We start from the raw sequence: 17414 nt of genomic DNA, 5'->3' as shown, positions 1-17414 counted from the left end.
TTGCCATTATCATTTGCGTAAAAATGGTATATTAATTTCTTAGAGTTCACTTGATCCTGATTCTTTTTTGTTAGCAGACGCCTATAATCCTTTCCACAGCAACCACTTGTAAAAGCAGAGGATTATGACTTGAGGCAGGATATGAGCAGCAGGAACAGATCAACTTAAAAACAAAGATCCTGTTTGAGTACAAATGCTATTGTTAGCACAGAGTTGGAGTGAGTCAAGTGGCAGGATGTCTATTAGAATATAATAAATTCGTATTTACGCCATATGGCATGCTAGCCAGAAGACACATCCTTTTAGCAGTTACGCGATAGACTACATATTTTTATACCTTTACTTATTATTCTTTTGCCTAGTCCAATAAACCGTTCTCCCTAAGAACGGCTGATATCTAAACATCTGAACAGCCTTTTGGCTTTCTGTAGATTTATTTTTCTGTCTAAAAAGTTTCTGTACTGTTATACTTTTCCCAAAATCTGCTAAAAGCTGGGATTTGAAATTACACTACCACAAGGTCGTTCCGAGGTTAGTAATAGCCATTTTGGACTATTGCTATCTTTTCTTATAACGTGTGTGATCCTTCAGAGAAAAGGAGAAGGAGGTTTGTTTTTTTTCTTTGTCCCTATATTTAAAAAAAGAAATACAATAACATTTTGTCCTGTATTAAAAAGTCTTGGGTTTAATACTGATAGTTTAACTGACCTATCTAACACTAATATGTGTGACTCCATTTCAAAGTATTTGTGAAGTTTAATTTTTTTTGTAATATTTTTCCTGTTAAGGTTAGCAGGAAGTAACAAGGGTACCAAGTGACAGAAAACATTCTAGTCAAGCGCAGAAAACACCCTACTTTTTGTAAAAATTAAAAAAAAAATCTTACAGGGCATGGATGAAATTAATAAATATACAAAATGCACTGATGGAATCAGGTAGCAGTTTCATTTGGGACAGTCTGTACAGTTATTCCAACAACTGACACCACATACAAGGAGTAATCTGTGCTTCCCAAACCTCTGGTGACTGTATTTTTGTAATAAACAACAAAATATATCCTGTTGATATATGATACAAATTTTGTCTTAGTGTATCTTAATTTTACATGCATACACATATATATATGTATGCATTACACACCATAAAATAGTGAAATTCCACATAAGCATCTCTGATGGCAAGTCAAACAGAAGTTTTGGGAGAAGAAAATGTTTGGAGGGGTCTTTAATCATTGCCAAGTGGTGCCAAGAGGAGACTCAATATAATGGTTCAGTGGGTTTGTTTGAGTGCTTGCTACTGCATGGGTTAGGATCCCTCTTCAGTGTCCTAAAGTTTGCAAGGTTAAAAAAAATCCACCACCATAGTCTTAAAGTTCTGTTTCTAACTCCTGTCTGAAATGAAGATTTTATTGCGCTTGATATATGGAGGTTTTCAGATCATCCTACTGGTGGCACTTGGGCTGCAACCATATTATCAATGAATAAGAAAACAGAAGCCGTGGCATTTCAACAGTATGAATTCTTCAGACTGTATTATTTTGTTGGCCTCAGGCAAGAGACTGTGCTCTTAGTACTCGTCTGTGCAGAATGAGTAATCTGAGACAAATGTGTAGCCATACCGCGTGTGCAATATGTCCAGATACTATGGACTTGCTGGTCTCGCTGTGCGCCACAGGCAGCCAAGTATCTCTCATGGACAATAGACATATGTTAAAAAATGATAATTTTCTTATGCTGTCTGGGATTTCACCACACGTAACCGATTCTAAAAGCATTATAACAATGATGGTGTAACTGTGGGTCTGTTTATCCCATTAGAGTCAGAATTTTATACTGCAAGGAGCTGGTTTTACCAGCAGGATTTTCTGTTACCTAACCAGAATTCTGTATTTTTATGTGAATTCTATGCATGGGAGCAACTGAAAATACGTATTCCCAGTGCGATCTATTTCAGTGTTTTAACATGGCTTGCATTAGCATGCGTGATAGCTTGAATTTTCTTTCTTCGCCAAAGCTGCTTAAACAATACAATGACAAATTTCTGCTTTTATTCTTCGTTAATGTCATTCTTCATCCTCTCTGCCCCACATCAGGGAGGAAGTGTTGTGAGTTTGCTGTTTTAATGAAGAGAAATGAGGCATCTATCAACTAGGATTTATACTGGAGAGCACATCAATTCAGTTGCCTTGAGCTTGCTGAGTTTGCATATCCAGGGCCGAGTAGCGCTCTCAATTACTCCCGTGCAACCCCATTAACTTCAGCAGGTTGCGCAGTTCAAAAGTGGCTTCGCAGAACGCGGGGCGGTATGAGGGGGAAAAAAGGCTATCTGATAGAGAAGTCAAGCTCCAAAACATTATTTTTGGTTATCTAAAAGGAGATGTGCGTACAGTCATAATTACACTTTAGAAAGGTTAGGGTACTCATCATGTAGTAATTTCCTTAAGTATCTCTTCGTAAATGTGCCTAACAGAACAGACAGCCTCCCAAAAATCACTGCAGTGAGGGGGAAAACACTTCCAGCCCTGGAAACATATTGTAAATCATATGTCTTTAGTAGACTGTATCCTGTAATTACTCTTAACCGTAGGTTGTTTCTTCCTTTTTCTCTCTCTAGGAGCTATGCCGTCAGCGCATGGCAGTGAAAACATCTGATCGCCCGGAGCCCCTGCACGCTTCTCGAATAAATAGTGTTTCTTCACAATTTAGCGATGGGCCCATTCCCAGCCCCTCGGCCCGGAGCAGCACGTCGTCCTGGTGCGAGGAGCCGGTCCAGTCCAACATGGACATCTCCACCGGTCACATGATCTTGGTAAGGTGTTTTCGTCGTCACGGCACGTGAGGTGTCACCAGAATTTAAGGTACCTGCTCAGCTTTTGGAAAGACATGACTTTTAAAGAAAGGGAAACTGTCTTTTCACAGGTAAAAAATATTCCTGAGCTTTGTTGGTAATCTTAGCTTTGTATAATTAAAGCTGAAGGGATTTTTATTTCCATTTCTTTTTCATTATATTGGGTTTTTTCCTCTCTGGGGAACATGCTTTTATCTTGGACATACAAATTGTTTGCATGCTTGCTTTAAAAAAGATAAGCCCTCCGCTCTCCTTTTGTTCTGTTAATTTATGTTTACCTCAGCTTGGACAACTGAAGAAAACTGCTGAATTTCTCATCGGCTTGCTGCTTTTTCTCATGTATGGTTAGTGTGCGGAGGGATCTGAGCTGAGAAGGCAACAGAATATTAGTGATGTGGAGCAACGTCTTTTCCATTACCCTTAGAAAAGGGATCTGACTTGTGAGCCGGGCCTGAATTTTGTTGCCCTTGGCTGGATTTCTTCCAAGCTGGATCTCTTCTGTGTTTGAAATGATGCAAATATATTATATTGATGGAGTCTGCACTGGAAAACTTGGATTGCTTCCGAGCATGACTTGCCACCCGTATCAGTGTGGAAGACGGACACGTGAAGATCTGTGTGTATGTGAGAAATGGCTTTAGCAGCCCAAGACAAACAGAGTCCAGTGGCTGGGACTCGCTGCAGGTTGTTTCTCTGTCTCTCTGGTAGTGTCCTGTTGGGACAACTGTAGAGTAATCCCCCATTTTTTTTGTGCTGTATTTTTCTCCTCCTTTAAATATTTCCTGTCTTGGTAGAGTGCGTTGAAATTAGCTGAGAAGAAGTTAGGTGACGGTGAAGATGATGAGTCAGGTGTTATTTTGATTTCTATATTTGATTTCTGCTGTTTATTATTGTGGTTGATCTAAAGGAAACAACACTCTTTCCAGTTGGTAGCATTGCCGCGCTTTTGGGAACTTCCCTGTTGATTTATTCATGCACCGCTGAGAAGACTCACCAGTGGGGTTTCTCAGAAGAAAACTTCTCTCCACTGCGCCGTATTTTCGGGTCATAATTTTTCAGCTTGTTTCTCTCTTTTTCTGGACTTATATTTGAAAGTACTATTTTCTCAGATATTTTTCAAGTTCTTATGAGCCGCCTCACCTACTGGAGAATGGAGTGGAGGCAGGCAAAACCCATAGAGCTAATTTTACCTCATCCAAGTTACTGACCTCCGTCAGCCTTCATCAGGTCAGCTATAAAACTGAGCAAAAGCAGGGCAAGTTTGTAAACCAGATGCTTCATCAGAGTATGTCAGTGTGAGTAAATACTTCTTCCCCTGCCCATTCCTCCCCCCAAAAAAGGAGTAAATTAAGTATTATGGTAAAATCTGGTATACGAGTGCAGTTTGGAAGGGTTGCTCCTATGACAGAAAATCATTTGTCATAGTTTTTACTGTCCAACTGTTGCCTAACCAGAATTAAGATTCACTTGATTTCCTTTCACGGTTAACTGAAATGCTTGGGGAAAAAAGAACAACTTAATTGCCCAGCCTCAAAATAAGTACCGATTCCTGTGGTAAGGTTCTCAGGCAATATATTTGTATGGAAATAAGAGCAAAATTTCCTACGTAGATGGAAATAGGCATTTAATATTTGCAAACAGTTTAAACTACTTTAAATGGAGCAAAATTGTTTTCAATTATATTATTGGGAAAAATAAAAAAATCACAAAATCAAGCTTAAAGGAGAGAAAGTTGCATGTGGGAACCACTTATTCTGGCTCTGGGAATCTCTGCAAAATTGCGAGAAAGAATTGTCTTCACATGGCAATAAACTTTAAAAAATGGTCAGGTTGGTTAAGATCACTGTTATGGTGTTCAGTGTCCATAAGTCAGTCAATCCTGTTTAACCCTGAATGAACCCATACATATGTTAGCAATCTAGCAGCATGTGTTATATCTTAGACGGTGAGGGTTCAAAGAAGGGTAAAAGAAATGCTGTAACGTCTTGAGAGTACAAACCACACAGAGAGAGTAAGAATAGTTGACTTGTTTCGTCTAAACTGAATAAACAAAAATCAGTGATTCAGGGGAATCTGCCTATGTGCTTTGACATACAGGATGAGGGAAAATTGTTCTTAATAGACACAGATGATACAATTAGGAAGAAAACATGGGTTAGAATCGAAAGGATGCATTTAGCCTGGCTGTCAGGGCAAGCCTAATAGGAGGGTCAGGCAAGGCAGTGGGATGTTTACTTAAGGGAGGTAGTTAAACCATAAATCCAAGATTTGCCGAAGGTGAAGCAGGGCTAGGTTTACGTGGGAAGATCAGCATCGCTCAGCTACAGCGCTGAAGCACATGATCGGACTTGATCAGAAATGCTGGTGTTCTGTGTCACTAAGGGTCACGCTGAAACCGGAGAGCTGACCCAATTTATGTTTTGCTCAAAAAATAAATGCACATATCTGTAATACCTTATTTGCCTGAATTTCTCTCCCTCTGGAGATGCTGTGACTTGTTGGACCATTCTATGGTTCTGTGATCCTGCAATAGAAGAGTCTCGCCAGGGGTGAGCTTTTCCTCCCCTCGCCCTGCAGCTACAAGTGGAGGAGAGCGAGGGGCCAGTTCGCCACCTTTATATCCTTTGATACGAGTTTTCCAGTTCTTCCCATTTTCTGCTACCACAATCCTCTGATCTTTTGTGAGGATGGTGAGACACTGGAACAGGTTGCCCAGAGAAGTGGTGGAGGCCCTGTCCCTGGAGACATTCAAGGCCAGGCTGGATGAGGCTCTGAGCAACCTGATCTTACTGCAGGGGAGTTGGACGAGATGACCTTTAAAGGTCCCTCCCAACCCAACACATTCTATGATTCTATGAAATTTTGTAGATATTTTCAGTGAAAAATATCTCAGTGCCTAAAAAAAGCAATGAGAAATATTAGCAAGGGGCCTAGTAAGAATGGCAAATACCATCTGCTTTGCAGGCAAAATGCACTTACAGCTCTGTAAATGTGTTTTTCAGCTCTACAGTGTGCAGCGAAGTAGCAGTTAGCTGAGCTAGGGCTCCTCGGTCTTTATTGTTCATAGGTGCCAGGACCTCCCCAGAGAAAATAAAAAAAAAGGATTACTGTATTTAGTGGCAGCGGAAAATATTTTATTTTGATGTATAAACAGAAAAAAATCTTTAATGAAAGTAGCTTAGAAGAATTGTGTCTGCCGTTGCTGAATGACTCCATGTAACCTTGCTCGGAGGTAGCGTTGGTCAGGAACATTTCCGTAAAGCTGTTTAATTTGCCGGAAAATGCTAGGGTGTCCTACCTGGAGTGATGTCCAAGCCACCACAGCTTTGGTTTTATTGGAGGTTGTGGTTGGCCACAGGCACTGTTTTCTTGGAGAACTCGCTGCTTGTGGGTAGCCCGTTGTTTATAGTACTTGTGGTCTGGAGACACCAGGAATCCTCCAAACCCTTGTGGCTGTGGGGCAGTCTCCTCACTTAGACTGAAAACAGTCTTTCGAAGAGAAAAATCATGCATTTCTGCCACTTCCTTGTGCAGCAGAGGCAACGTCTCCACAGTGCTGACAGTAGCATGAGGTAGTTTGTGCTGTTGGCAGGAGGAAGCAGGGAGGACTCGGGAGGCCCAGAAGGACAACGCTAACAACACTCAGAGCTTTTTTTTTTTTTTTCCTTTTCACATTCTTTTTCCTCACATTTATAGCAGGAGAATGGCCCATATGGCACTTTTCGATTCTGTCTTTCTAAAAGATCCAGGCACTTTGGAAAGTGTAATTAGAGGAGCATGTTTTATGCAGTCGTGTTTGTGGTGCTGACTGGTTTTAGCACGAGCAAGAAGAAAGAAGTGCCCTCATTTTGGTCACTGTTGGTTTTGCAAGAAAACAATTGCTTTTCAGAAGGTCACAGCAACGGAAAGAGTAGGAACTTAGGATGAGATTTCCATCCACTTTATTCGTATGTGCATATCTATATTTCAAGTGCCAAGAGAAGGCCTACTAAAGTGTGAGAAAAGCCCAACAAGAAAACCAGGGGGATTTGAAGGTGTCCAGAAGAGATTTAGTCTCCCTGACTTGGGCTCCTAACATTTGAGGCACTTAATGAAGTGGTGGTGTTGAATTGAGTCCATAAATCCCCTTTGTAGTTGGTGGAGTTAGTGGATGGTCATGAAGGTCTCCAGAGACTTAGGCAGAGAGTGGATTATTTCTCTTGGAAGACCTCCTGTTGTGCCTGCACCATCCCATTGACGTCTGCAGCTTAGATGAAGGAGTCTCTTTTGTTCGTGCTGAAGCACAAGTTCAGCACGTAAATTAGGTAGATTGGATCCCACATCTGCTCCATATATTACCACGCTTGTTTGGTTAAAATAATTATAATCTTTTATGAGTTTTTAAATGAAGAACAGTACTGCAAGAAGGGAGCGTATGCTTTTGATGATAACATTTTGAGGTTGTTATCTGAATACCGTATATGAGAGGGAATTTGCAGACGCAGAAGTGATTTTCTGTGTTTTGGGTTTTTTTTCCTTGTAAAGACAGACATTCAGAATTTGGAGCATTATACATAAATTAGAATTTTAGAAAATGTGAATTTACAAAAGGTCCTCTTCAGTATTTGTTTAAGCTGGAAGTCTGAGGAGTCTTCTCTCTGAGGGTATGAAACTGCTGTATATATTGGAAATAATAATAGTCTGGGATAGTTTGTGCATGCTGTACTTTTCAGAAGGAGAAGGAAGTTTCGTAACTGGGCTGAACGAGGCAGTAGGAGCAAATGAACTAGAGACTGAAATTTGGGGCCTCGCATCTAGGAGGTGTAAATCCACCTGATCCACTTGTCTTTGGCAATGTGCCTGCAAAACCAAAAGGACTTTCCCTGTAGAGAACTGAAAGATGGCCTCGTATGAGAACTTAATGTCAAAACAAAGTTCTGGGAGAGGTTGTGTTCCAGAAAGTGACACAACCTGAACTGGGGGACATGGGACGGAGACCTGCTGCTGGGAAACCAGTCAAACCCAAGGGGTTGAGTTTTGCATCCACTTTAGTTTTGATGCTGAATCAGTGGCAGGATTCCTGTGGGACTGAGAAAGGGAACGAGGAAATGGTCTCCAAGGTTGAACCTGGGGTTTTTTTGATAACATTGTTATCCTGTAGTAGTAACTTTCTGATGGTTTCTAAGCAATTTTCACTCACTCTCATTTTTAAAAATAAACTCTGTTTGAAATGGACTCTATGGGGTAGCTGCTATAGATTTTATTTTAATTGAATATGGAAGAGTGTAGAACTGAGCGATAGAAAACACATTCCAACATGAAAAAAATATTTGTTAAATCCTCCACCACATTTTGCTGAAACTCCTTGATTTTATTCTTAAAGCTACAATAAAAGCATGAGCAAAAGGCATCTAAACGCACTTTTCTAAATAAAGAGAGAAGCTCCAGCATGTGAGGACTGATAGCACTGTGCTAGATGCAGGCGTACTTTCCACCTTGAGCTTAATCCATATACACAGAAAACATTTCCTGAGCGAAGGAGCGTGATGCATGGTAGGCGTGCAGTGCACTGCCCGGGGACACATGCCGCAAAGGTGATTGATTAACGCTAGCAGGGACAAAGGTGAGGAGCGCAGGTACGGAAAACAAGGTCTTTGTCTCAGTTATGGTAGGTTTGATTACTTAGTGGGCTTTAAATTTTTTTCTTTTTCCAACATTTCCTTCTCCCACCAGTAATTTATCTTTAGTTCTTTATGAATTTCAGGGATATAAATACTCATTTGAAAAAAAAGCTTTCAACTGAGAAAATGAAGAAAAAAATCCTCCCTTACATGGGAAGAGAAACAAATCAGTGGCAAAGTTTAGCTAAAGGCGTAAACTCTTTACACATGTGCTAAGTGTATCTAAATCCCAACTTATTTTTCATCTGTGCCAGTATAAATAGCTGTAGTAGTCTCACGAAATGTAAGTCCCAAGAAGACTTTGGCCTTGAAGGCCATTTCATCACGAACAGTCAGAGGAGAGGGGTCACAAGGGAAAAGGCAGCTGTGTAGCGCCTTACTTAGTGACAAGATAGCCAATATCCCAAAAAGACATAAATACTGTGGATGGGAAAATCTTTACCCCTCTCTCCCTGAGTTGTCGTGCTTTTAGGGACAAGTGGAGCTGGTTGCCTCCTGAAAGATCTTGTGCTGATGAAATGACATTTATCTCTTCATTTTAGGGTTTTTTTCCTCCCTAAGCGTTCAGAGTTATTTTGAAACATTTACGTCTGTTTGTTTAAAGCCAAGACTTGAGATATGGGAACAAAAAAAAGCTGCAAAGAAAAGTTCAAAAAATCTCATTGCATATGAAAACAGCTCTACTAATAGAGCCATAAATCTAATAAATGGATGTATGTACTACATAGATTTCATCAATAAAACTCAGAAAAAATATTCATGAACAGGTTACCCTTTGATTCTTCCATTTTTATTTGTTTCATGTTCAGTTGCCTCCCTTTTTCTATATTAATCTTGTTGAATGGTCCTTAGGAAATAATGACAATTACAGGAGTCAGTATTAAATCAAGAAGAACATTCCTCTTGAACACGATATGAAATTAATTTCAAAATCTTTTTTTTTTCCTAAATTCTTCCCTGTTGGTTGTTTTCTCCAAATGTATACATGATTAGAAATAACTCGCCAAATTTCTGTGACTACATCTTGGTCTGTCGTTTGACTGTGAGGTGTTTATTACAGCTTTGTTTAAGCTGCTTTGGTTGAACACTTTTAGCCACCTTATATCATTCCCTAAGGCTTTTAGTAGAAAGATGAAGAAAACATTCCTATTAATATTCAAGAGTACTAATTTTAAAAGCGTTACATTCGGAGAAGTACACGACAAAAAACTAGCTTATGCAACTATGTGCACAAAGTAAAAAGAAAGGATCATTGCCATGGCTGAAACAAAACTTGGTGGCTATCTGAACTTTTTTCTGTTTCTCCCAGCTTCCTTCCATTTCTAGACAACATCCAGGTAATGTCAAGGCAAGATAAGTACCAGTTGTAGCAAGTAGCAAGAGATGTTAGGAGGTCATTTAATGAAGAAGATCTAGGTTTTGATCCTTCAGATTGAAGACAGGGGATGTTACTGGGTCCTCAGCTGCTTCTGAGGGTCTCATTAGTGGCAGAAACCAAGGATGAACACTCATCCAGGAGGCTACTGGTCTTGTCTTTTGTCTCCAAATGCATCCTCAGTAACAAAGTGCTCTTTGCTGTGTTTGTCCTGTTGCGCGTGCTCACATCATGCATTAATTAATGGATAACTCATTGTAGCAGATGTAGCAGTTAATCATATTTTGGATCTAACAGGTGGAAATGCCTATTTAGAAGGAGAAGGATAACAGAAAGAGGTTGGTTCAGGAAGACACCTCAGGCAGGAGGCCCAAGATGATAATACATGTTATAGAGTATTTCTGAGCTGGTGGCAGAGTTCAGACGTGAGAAGGAGGTGAGTTTTGACTCATTGCAGGATAAAGAAATGGCTCGTGCAGGTTGCAAGTCATGATGCACTGCTAAGATCAAATGACGTGTGGCAGATGGGACTACAGCTTCAGAGGTTCTGAAAACACATAGCAGTTCAGGATGAACCTGAGACTTCCTTCATGGTACTTACAAAGAGGGGACGTCATACTGGCACTGTGTTTTTGCACTGTTATACCAGTTGCAGTTTAAGATACCCAGGAGAACTCCAGTGGTATTTTGGAGAGCTCCTGCTCTTCATGTGGGCTACGCCCGCAGAAGTTATTGGAAGTGGCCTGGTTAAGATGCTGTTGGTAACAAAGACAACTCAGTCCCTCCATTGATTCGGCAAAGTCTGTTTGTGCTCATCTTCAGGGCAAGATAAAAAAAATTATACTTTTCTTTCTGCAAGGCATAAAATCTTTCTGGGATTAGGCCTTTACTTGACAGTGTTTTGTGAGTGAGGTATCAGAATTTGGGTGGTACTTGGAAAATTCAATGTGTAGGACACAGATAAAATGCTCCTGTGACGATCAAATTTTGCATATGCGCCCACGACGCAGCTGTGGAAACGTTTTTAAATATGGAGATAAACATTAAAATAATCTGTGAAGTTCACTTGTAGATGACATAGTATTTGCCGTTCCATAAAGGAGGACTATGTTACTTTTTGGTCAGAACCAGATAAAGTCTACTACCCCCAAATATGACATCCCGCCCCCAGTGTGTCTTTATGAAATACATCGTTTTACTATGAATTTGTCTCCTTTATATAACTCTTTTGTTTCAGACTGGAGTAATATCTTTTCAATTTTTCCAGTTGGTAGCGCTCCCTCAGTGCTGTTGTGTCTCCCTCATCCTCTTGTCCTAAACTCGTGTGCCCATGCTGCGTTAGGTTGACCAGCTGGCCAAGAAAAGCCCGTTCTAGCAGGGGAGAATTAGGAGTTGCCTCTTGTTTCTGGCTGCTCGCTGTACCATTGCATTGGACCAAGAAGAGAAAGGAGGGGTGAAAAACTGCTCACAAGCATCACCTTCTCCAAGCATGAGCCAATACTACTCTGGGAATTACTCTCTGCCCTTTTCTTTTTGGAATGACTATGAGGGCTGGTGTCCAGGTCCTACAATGTTTCTGTTCTCAGTCTGGTTAGTAGTAAATCCATTAATGTCTGTTGAAGATGGCCGGTTTCTTGATTTGACGTGTCTTTAAAAAATATTTCCCTGACTACGCATCACAACTGCGTTATTTTTAAGATGACTTATGTGAGGGTTTTCCTCCTTCTGACTGGGCTGTTTGTACTATCTAAAATATTCCCATGAACATCCAATAACCCTACTGCACGTAGCAACTAAGCTGTAGTAGCTGTCAGAGCGTAGTGAATTGAAGCACGTTTCTGTACTTCTTTCCTTAAATTTCTGCACATGCAACACTTTTCTTTAAAGAAAATAAAGAAAAAATGACAATGTCTCCTTGCCGGATACATTATATTTATATTCTGAGCATTTAAGAGAGTCTGGTAATTATAAAGTTGTTTAAGTGTTTTTGTTTTAAAATTCAAAAGGTGCTGAACTTGAGAAAACAAATACAGTCAGTTATTTAGTACTCATTAGTTCTTACATTATTTTTGTATTTAATTTAAGTGGACTTTAGCTGATTGCAAATAAAAATACTAGAGGAGTAGCAATGCACACACCATGATTTGTGTTCTTGCTGTCATCCAAATTCACAGAAAATAGGAAACATATTAAAGAAATTCGATAAGACCAGGTGGTCTGAGTGAATAATTTCCCTTTCATTAACATATTCCCCTTATTAACTCTGTAATTAATTGTACATAGCTAAGGAAAGCTATGGAAATTGCATTTTGAGATGTATCAAAGCTGACTTTATGCTTCAGACTTCCATGCAATTTACTATTAATGAAGCAAGGGATGGAGGCCCCAAATCTATAATTATTACTTACTATTTGAATGACAAGCAAAGAATTTTATCAGCACAGTTTCAAATGAAAGGGGATTAGCAGCTAATGTTGAAATTGTTAATCTTTCTTATTAAAATAATTTTGACGAGAGTGTTTAGCCTGAAAGAGGTTTCTGGAACATCATTTACCATTAAAACAGCTATTTTCTGAAGCTCAGTATGAATTTGTCTAAGTTTGACAGCAGGGTGCAAATATTTTTCAAATGAATGTATATTTTATGGGAGCTAAGGCTGTTCATGTGTGAGCTGATGCCGAGCTGCTTGCTGTGTGCATATTCCTGGAATGTGTAGCAGGATGGTAGTTCAATATCCATCTTACCAAAGTGAAGATGTCTACTGAGATAACAACGGGAAAAAGCTACAGCAGAAAAATCTGAGGGCTGAAATTGCACCCAGGGCTGTATCTGCACACGCCTGATTAGCAGGTGGGAGCCCGGTCAGAAACAGGCCCTAGATCTTGGTGATATTTTTATGACACAGAAAAAGCCTATAATTATGTTTGGCACCAAAGTCACTTCATATTTAGCCGGGCCTTCTTACTCCTTTAAATGGTGGTATATTTTCAGTTGTTATGTATTTTTATTAGCGTCACGTCCCTGGAGATGAGTACTCAGTGGCGGGTGCTTTATACCCACGTGTATGTTTGTGTACAAATACCATGCACAGCAACGGTATCCTCATATAAGTATAGCTAAATGTTTGTGAGCAAAGATATAAGACACACATCTTCTAAGTGTTAATGGAAAACTACTTGGCATTTTAAATTTTAAAACTTTTCCTTGCAATATATGCAATTTTCATCTCTTAGAGGAGTGTACAAATGAAGTTGACAAGACTGTTTTTTCTTCTTGGGATGAGGAAGTTGCAAATATACAGTGACATAAATGGTGAAAAGCAAAGCAGTGATAATTTACAAAATTTAATTTGCAGTGGTCTCAGCCACGTAAGTACTGGAGGAGATGTATATTAAAGAACACTATTAATTTGCCTGTGTCCCGTTATAGAGAAAAGCTAATGTGAGAGATGTCATGTCTTTGACAGTGACAAATCTTACCAGCAGAATAGATAAAGATCATTTAAATGCTTTGGTTAAGACATTATTTGCGTGAGTAGATGGACTTTGCGCATAGATACCATATCAACACAACAGATCCCCGTGCACCTGCTCTACCATGAGGTTACGCTGAGCTTTACCTCTGTGGGGACTTGTGGGAACCTCGTTGGCTTCACTTCGGAAGTTGCAGGTTACAGAGCTAACCTTAGATCTGTGGCCCTACGAACGCCCCTTTGCAACACTCTTGCAGACAGAGTGGTATTGTAGCAGAAAATGCCATAGGCTTCATTTATCAGACAAAATCAAAGGGCTTTTAGCTTAAACATAGCAGTTGTTAAATAGTATGCGGTAACAATACCCGAAGAAGCAGTTTCATTGTAAAAGCATGTTTTGTACGTATTATAATTATGTGTTAAATCAAAGACATCAAAGGTTCTTCTTAATCTGTAAGAATCATAACAAACCGTATAGACGACAACCGTAAGAGTCAGTCACCATGCCAGTGCGGTAGGCGGGTATAGTTAAGAGGTGGAATCGGTCAAGGATGAAACTAATGCAGATCCAAACTTAAAGCTTTTCTAAATGCAGGGATATTTCTGATGTAGGTATTTATCTACTGCTTTAGTAGGAAGGCACCCGGAAGAGTTGGTTTCATTTACCACAGCAACCACAGGGAAGCAGGAACATGAAATCCCTGAGGCAGCGCTGGCTGACAGCGGGAGGGATGTCCTGGCGCTGCTAAGGTGGGCATGAGTGATACGTGCCCGAGAAAAAGTGCTTTCTTCTTTCCTCATTGCCTCCTTTCACCTATTGGTGTCTTTGTTTACATTAGACCGGTCTGACTGAAAGCATTATAGTAGAGTCTAATTGCTCTTAACATAGCGAAGACACTAGGCACTAATAGTGCCTAATATGTTATTTCTTCTGGAAGTCCAGAAATCACTTTTGTGTCATTTAAAGTTCTGCTGGAGTCAAGAAAACTCTGCAGTGTCTGAGGATATAAACCAGCCCTTGACTTACCATATGTGTGTCCTCACAAGTGAATTTTGAGAAACTTTGTCCTTCAGGTTGGATTCTGGGGCCTGATATAAGAAATTTTGATTAAAGTCACCGGGAGCCTTTCAACTCACTTCAGTAACCAAAATAATAATAAGCCAACCCTTACACAGCACTTTTGATCAGTAGGTTCAAAGCTCTTTTTAAAGGTCAATATCATTATCCTGTCTTTTTAGTCCAGGAAGCTCGGGCTCAGACAAGGAACTGCCTTGACCAAGACTAACCTTAAGGTCAGAAGCAGAGCCAGGAGTAGACCTCCATTCTCTGGTGTCCCAGAGCTCTGCTCTCACAACTAATCATATTGGCTTTAATAGAAAAAGGATCATATCGAAGGGTAATATTTTTGCCCTTTTTTGTCCCTCATTAGTCTTTTTTAAGACATGAAAGTATGACATGAAAGTACAAAGGAGTTCTGCACCTGGGTTTGTCAGATTTGATTCTGCGAGTTTAGTTTTGGCCTCATTATCTAAGAGCAAACTATTCCATATTTGGAGACCTAGCTGAAAGATATTAAATACACATCGGAAAAGCTTTTGAAAACCAAACTGAGGATGTGCAGTGTATAGTCAGTTACCCCTGTGATGGAAAAGGATGCCGTCTACTAATTTTTTTTAGTCTCTTCTGAATTGGTAACAGTTTTCTTCAAGAATATATTCCCAATCTGCTACATCCTTAGCCATCACACACCTGCGCATGCACTGCACACATGCACTGAATTTTAGGGTTTTTATTTTGCTTTTCCTTCTATTTATCAGTAAGTTATAATTCAGAAGAGACTAAAAAAACTTTATTTTGTTCAGCATGTGAAGGGAAGTGTTCCAATGAAAAGAAACAGCACACGAGGAAATGCTGACAGTTATTAGTTATGACCAAAATTCACTCCTTCCCATAGCATTTTCTTAATTTGCTGCATTCTGGTGTTTGTTTTTCTGATTTTTTTTCTTTGCAGTACAGTGTCTTCTTTCAGCATTTCGCTTCTTTGTTGATCTCCACAGTCTGTTCTTGGCGTCTTTTCCTGTCCTCTTTCACACTGTCTTTCCCTTGTTCTTATTTTGCCCTCTGTCACTTCAAATATTCTTGTCTATGGATTAGAGCAGTGTTCCTCAAACTTCTTTAAAGTGTTATCCCTTACTGGCTTCCATGGAAACCCAAGGGTCCCAGGAGTAGGTAGAATGTCTTCAGCTTCGCACGTCTAAAGCTTTTCTACCATCACTTCACAATCCCTTTTGAATGCTTTCATGAGAAAAATATTTGAGAAGTTGAGAATCACTGAGCCAGGCCAACCTCAGATGAAAATCCCATGGAGCACAGATAAAAGGTTACATAAAAAATGGGGCGCTTCAGCTAAATTTGGGAGCTGGGTAGATGCCAGCTGCATCTTTCTCATGACCAGCATTGCTCAGTCTCCTGCTGCACGTTGGTTCAGTGTGGCTGTGAGTGTGACACGGAAGGGATAGGGTAGAAGTCAGGCATGTCTTCTCCCACAGTTGTCTCCATTAAGTTTTCAAAGTACTTCTGTGGAAAAAGAGTTTCTTCACTGCTTAGTGTCCTCACTGGCAGTTACTCTAGTTGTGTTGCTTCTCTGCAGTTTGCAGTGTGCAAACATGGAACTTCCTATGTCGGGGACGTGGCTCCAAAATGGTCTTGAGTATTTGACCATTGGAAGTGTTTGTGGAGTTCAAAGTTTCCTGTCTCTCACTGTTATGGCAGTTTTCTAAGGAAAAGGCTGATTATCCAGTCTGTTCTTTCCCTGCTTTTTCTCACGGGTGGCCATATGTTCACTTTTGCTTATGCTAGGCTGTGGGTACAGCGTGGATTACAAGACTTCTTGGATTTCATATTGCATATTCTTGATTTACACACAAACCAGTGTGTGTGTTTGTGTACAGACTCTATCAACTTAGATACACCCCCTCCCCACAACCACTGAAAAGCAGAGGCCTTTTCCTTTCTAAGTCATAATTTGCTCCTGGAAAAGCATCTTTTCATTGTTATTCGCATGTATGAGTAGTAAAAGTATTACTGCTTATCCCTTTGCTCTAGCAGAGATGTTCTCTCTGTAGAAATAATATTTTCTTTCTACCCTCAAGATGGCCACTGTCTCGCAGAGGTATCATTTGCCAGACTATCTATAAATCACATCATGTGCTGTATCACTTTGATGTACTTGGTCATGGTTGCCTGGGTTTTCCTAGTCTCATTGTCTCTGAAGAACTTGACCATGCTTAAAGAGACGATTATTTTTAAATGTGACGTGTTCAGAATTCCACATTTATCTCTTGGTAACTTTTATATATAGTAAATGAAGATGACTGTACAAGTGCTCTGAAAAGAGACACAGACTTTAATTCATTAAAATCTAAATTTGCAAGTACAGTACCCAACCGGGAACACAAATTTAGATGCTTAATTGAGTTAGCAAGGCTTGGAGAGGAAGAAGGCAGGGAATTTGCTTTTGTGTTTTCAGCTAGGTAATTAGTGTGTAGTAATATATTTTTAAAGTTTTCATTTCAGACATGCAATATCATTAGCAGGCATATAAATGAGTCACAAATATGTCTTGGATTGTGGTATGATGTTCAAACCATTAGTAAAAAAGTGAAGTGAGAAGAAAGGGATCATCTGAAAACTTTAATGTGTAAGAAGAAAACAGCGGCTTCCTGTGAGAATGCGATCGGATGTCAATATTTATCACAGAGTCAAAGAACTTGATTCATATATTTTTTGCAGTTTTTCTGCTACTTTTTATATAGCTATGTAGCTTGCACTTTTACTTTTTAACAAAGCTACCAGAAGTGCTTCCCAAAATGTCTCAGCTGACGAATTTAACTGACACTATCCTTGGCGTCAGTACCTATGCTGCAGAGTTGTCTTTAATGGGGAGGTTTGAGATCTTTATTTTGGATTTATTTTTGGTTTTAAGAAATGTCACAACGTATTCCATGCTGTGAAATAGCAGTATTTGGCTAAGAGGTTTAGCCCTTCATTTTTTGAAAT

General features: G+C 39.8%; 1 protein-coding gene across 3 annotated transcripts in view; it reads left to right on the top strand.

Moving 5' to 3' along the window:
* The window catches only part of PTPRN2 (protein tyrosine phosphatase receptor type N2), a 661189-nt gene that overhangs the window by 571432 nt on the left and 72343 nt on the right, over positions 1–17414 (top strand). For all 3 annotated transcript variants that reach the window (XM_074574140.1, XM_074574141.1, XM_074574142.1), the window contains one exon: positions 2614–2808. In XM_074574140.1, coding sequence (XP_074430241.1) covers positions 2614–2808 — 195 coding nt within the window. The remainder of the gene's footprint in view (positions 1–2613; positions 2809–17414) is intronic.

The sequence above is a fragment of the Larus michahellis genome, chromosome 2 (assembly GCF_964199755.1).
Source record: "Larus michahellis chromosome 2, bLarMic1.1, whole genome shotgun sequence".
Lineage (NCBI taxonomy): Eukaryota > Metazoa > Chordata > Aves > Charadriiformes > Laridae > Larus > Larus michahellis.
Note: the sequence above shows the minus strand (reverse complement) of the source record. Positions and strands in the feature narration are given on the sequence as shown.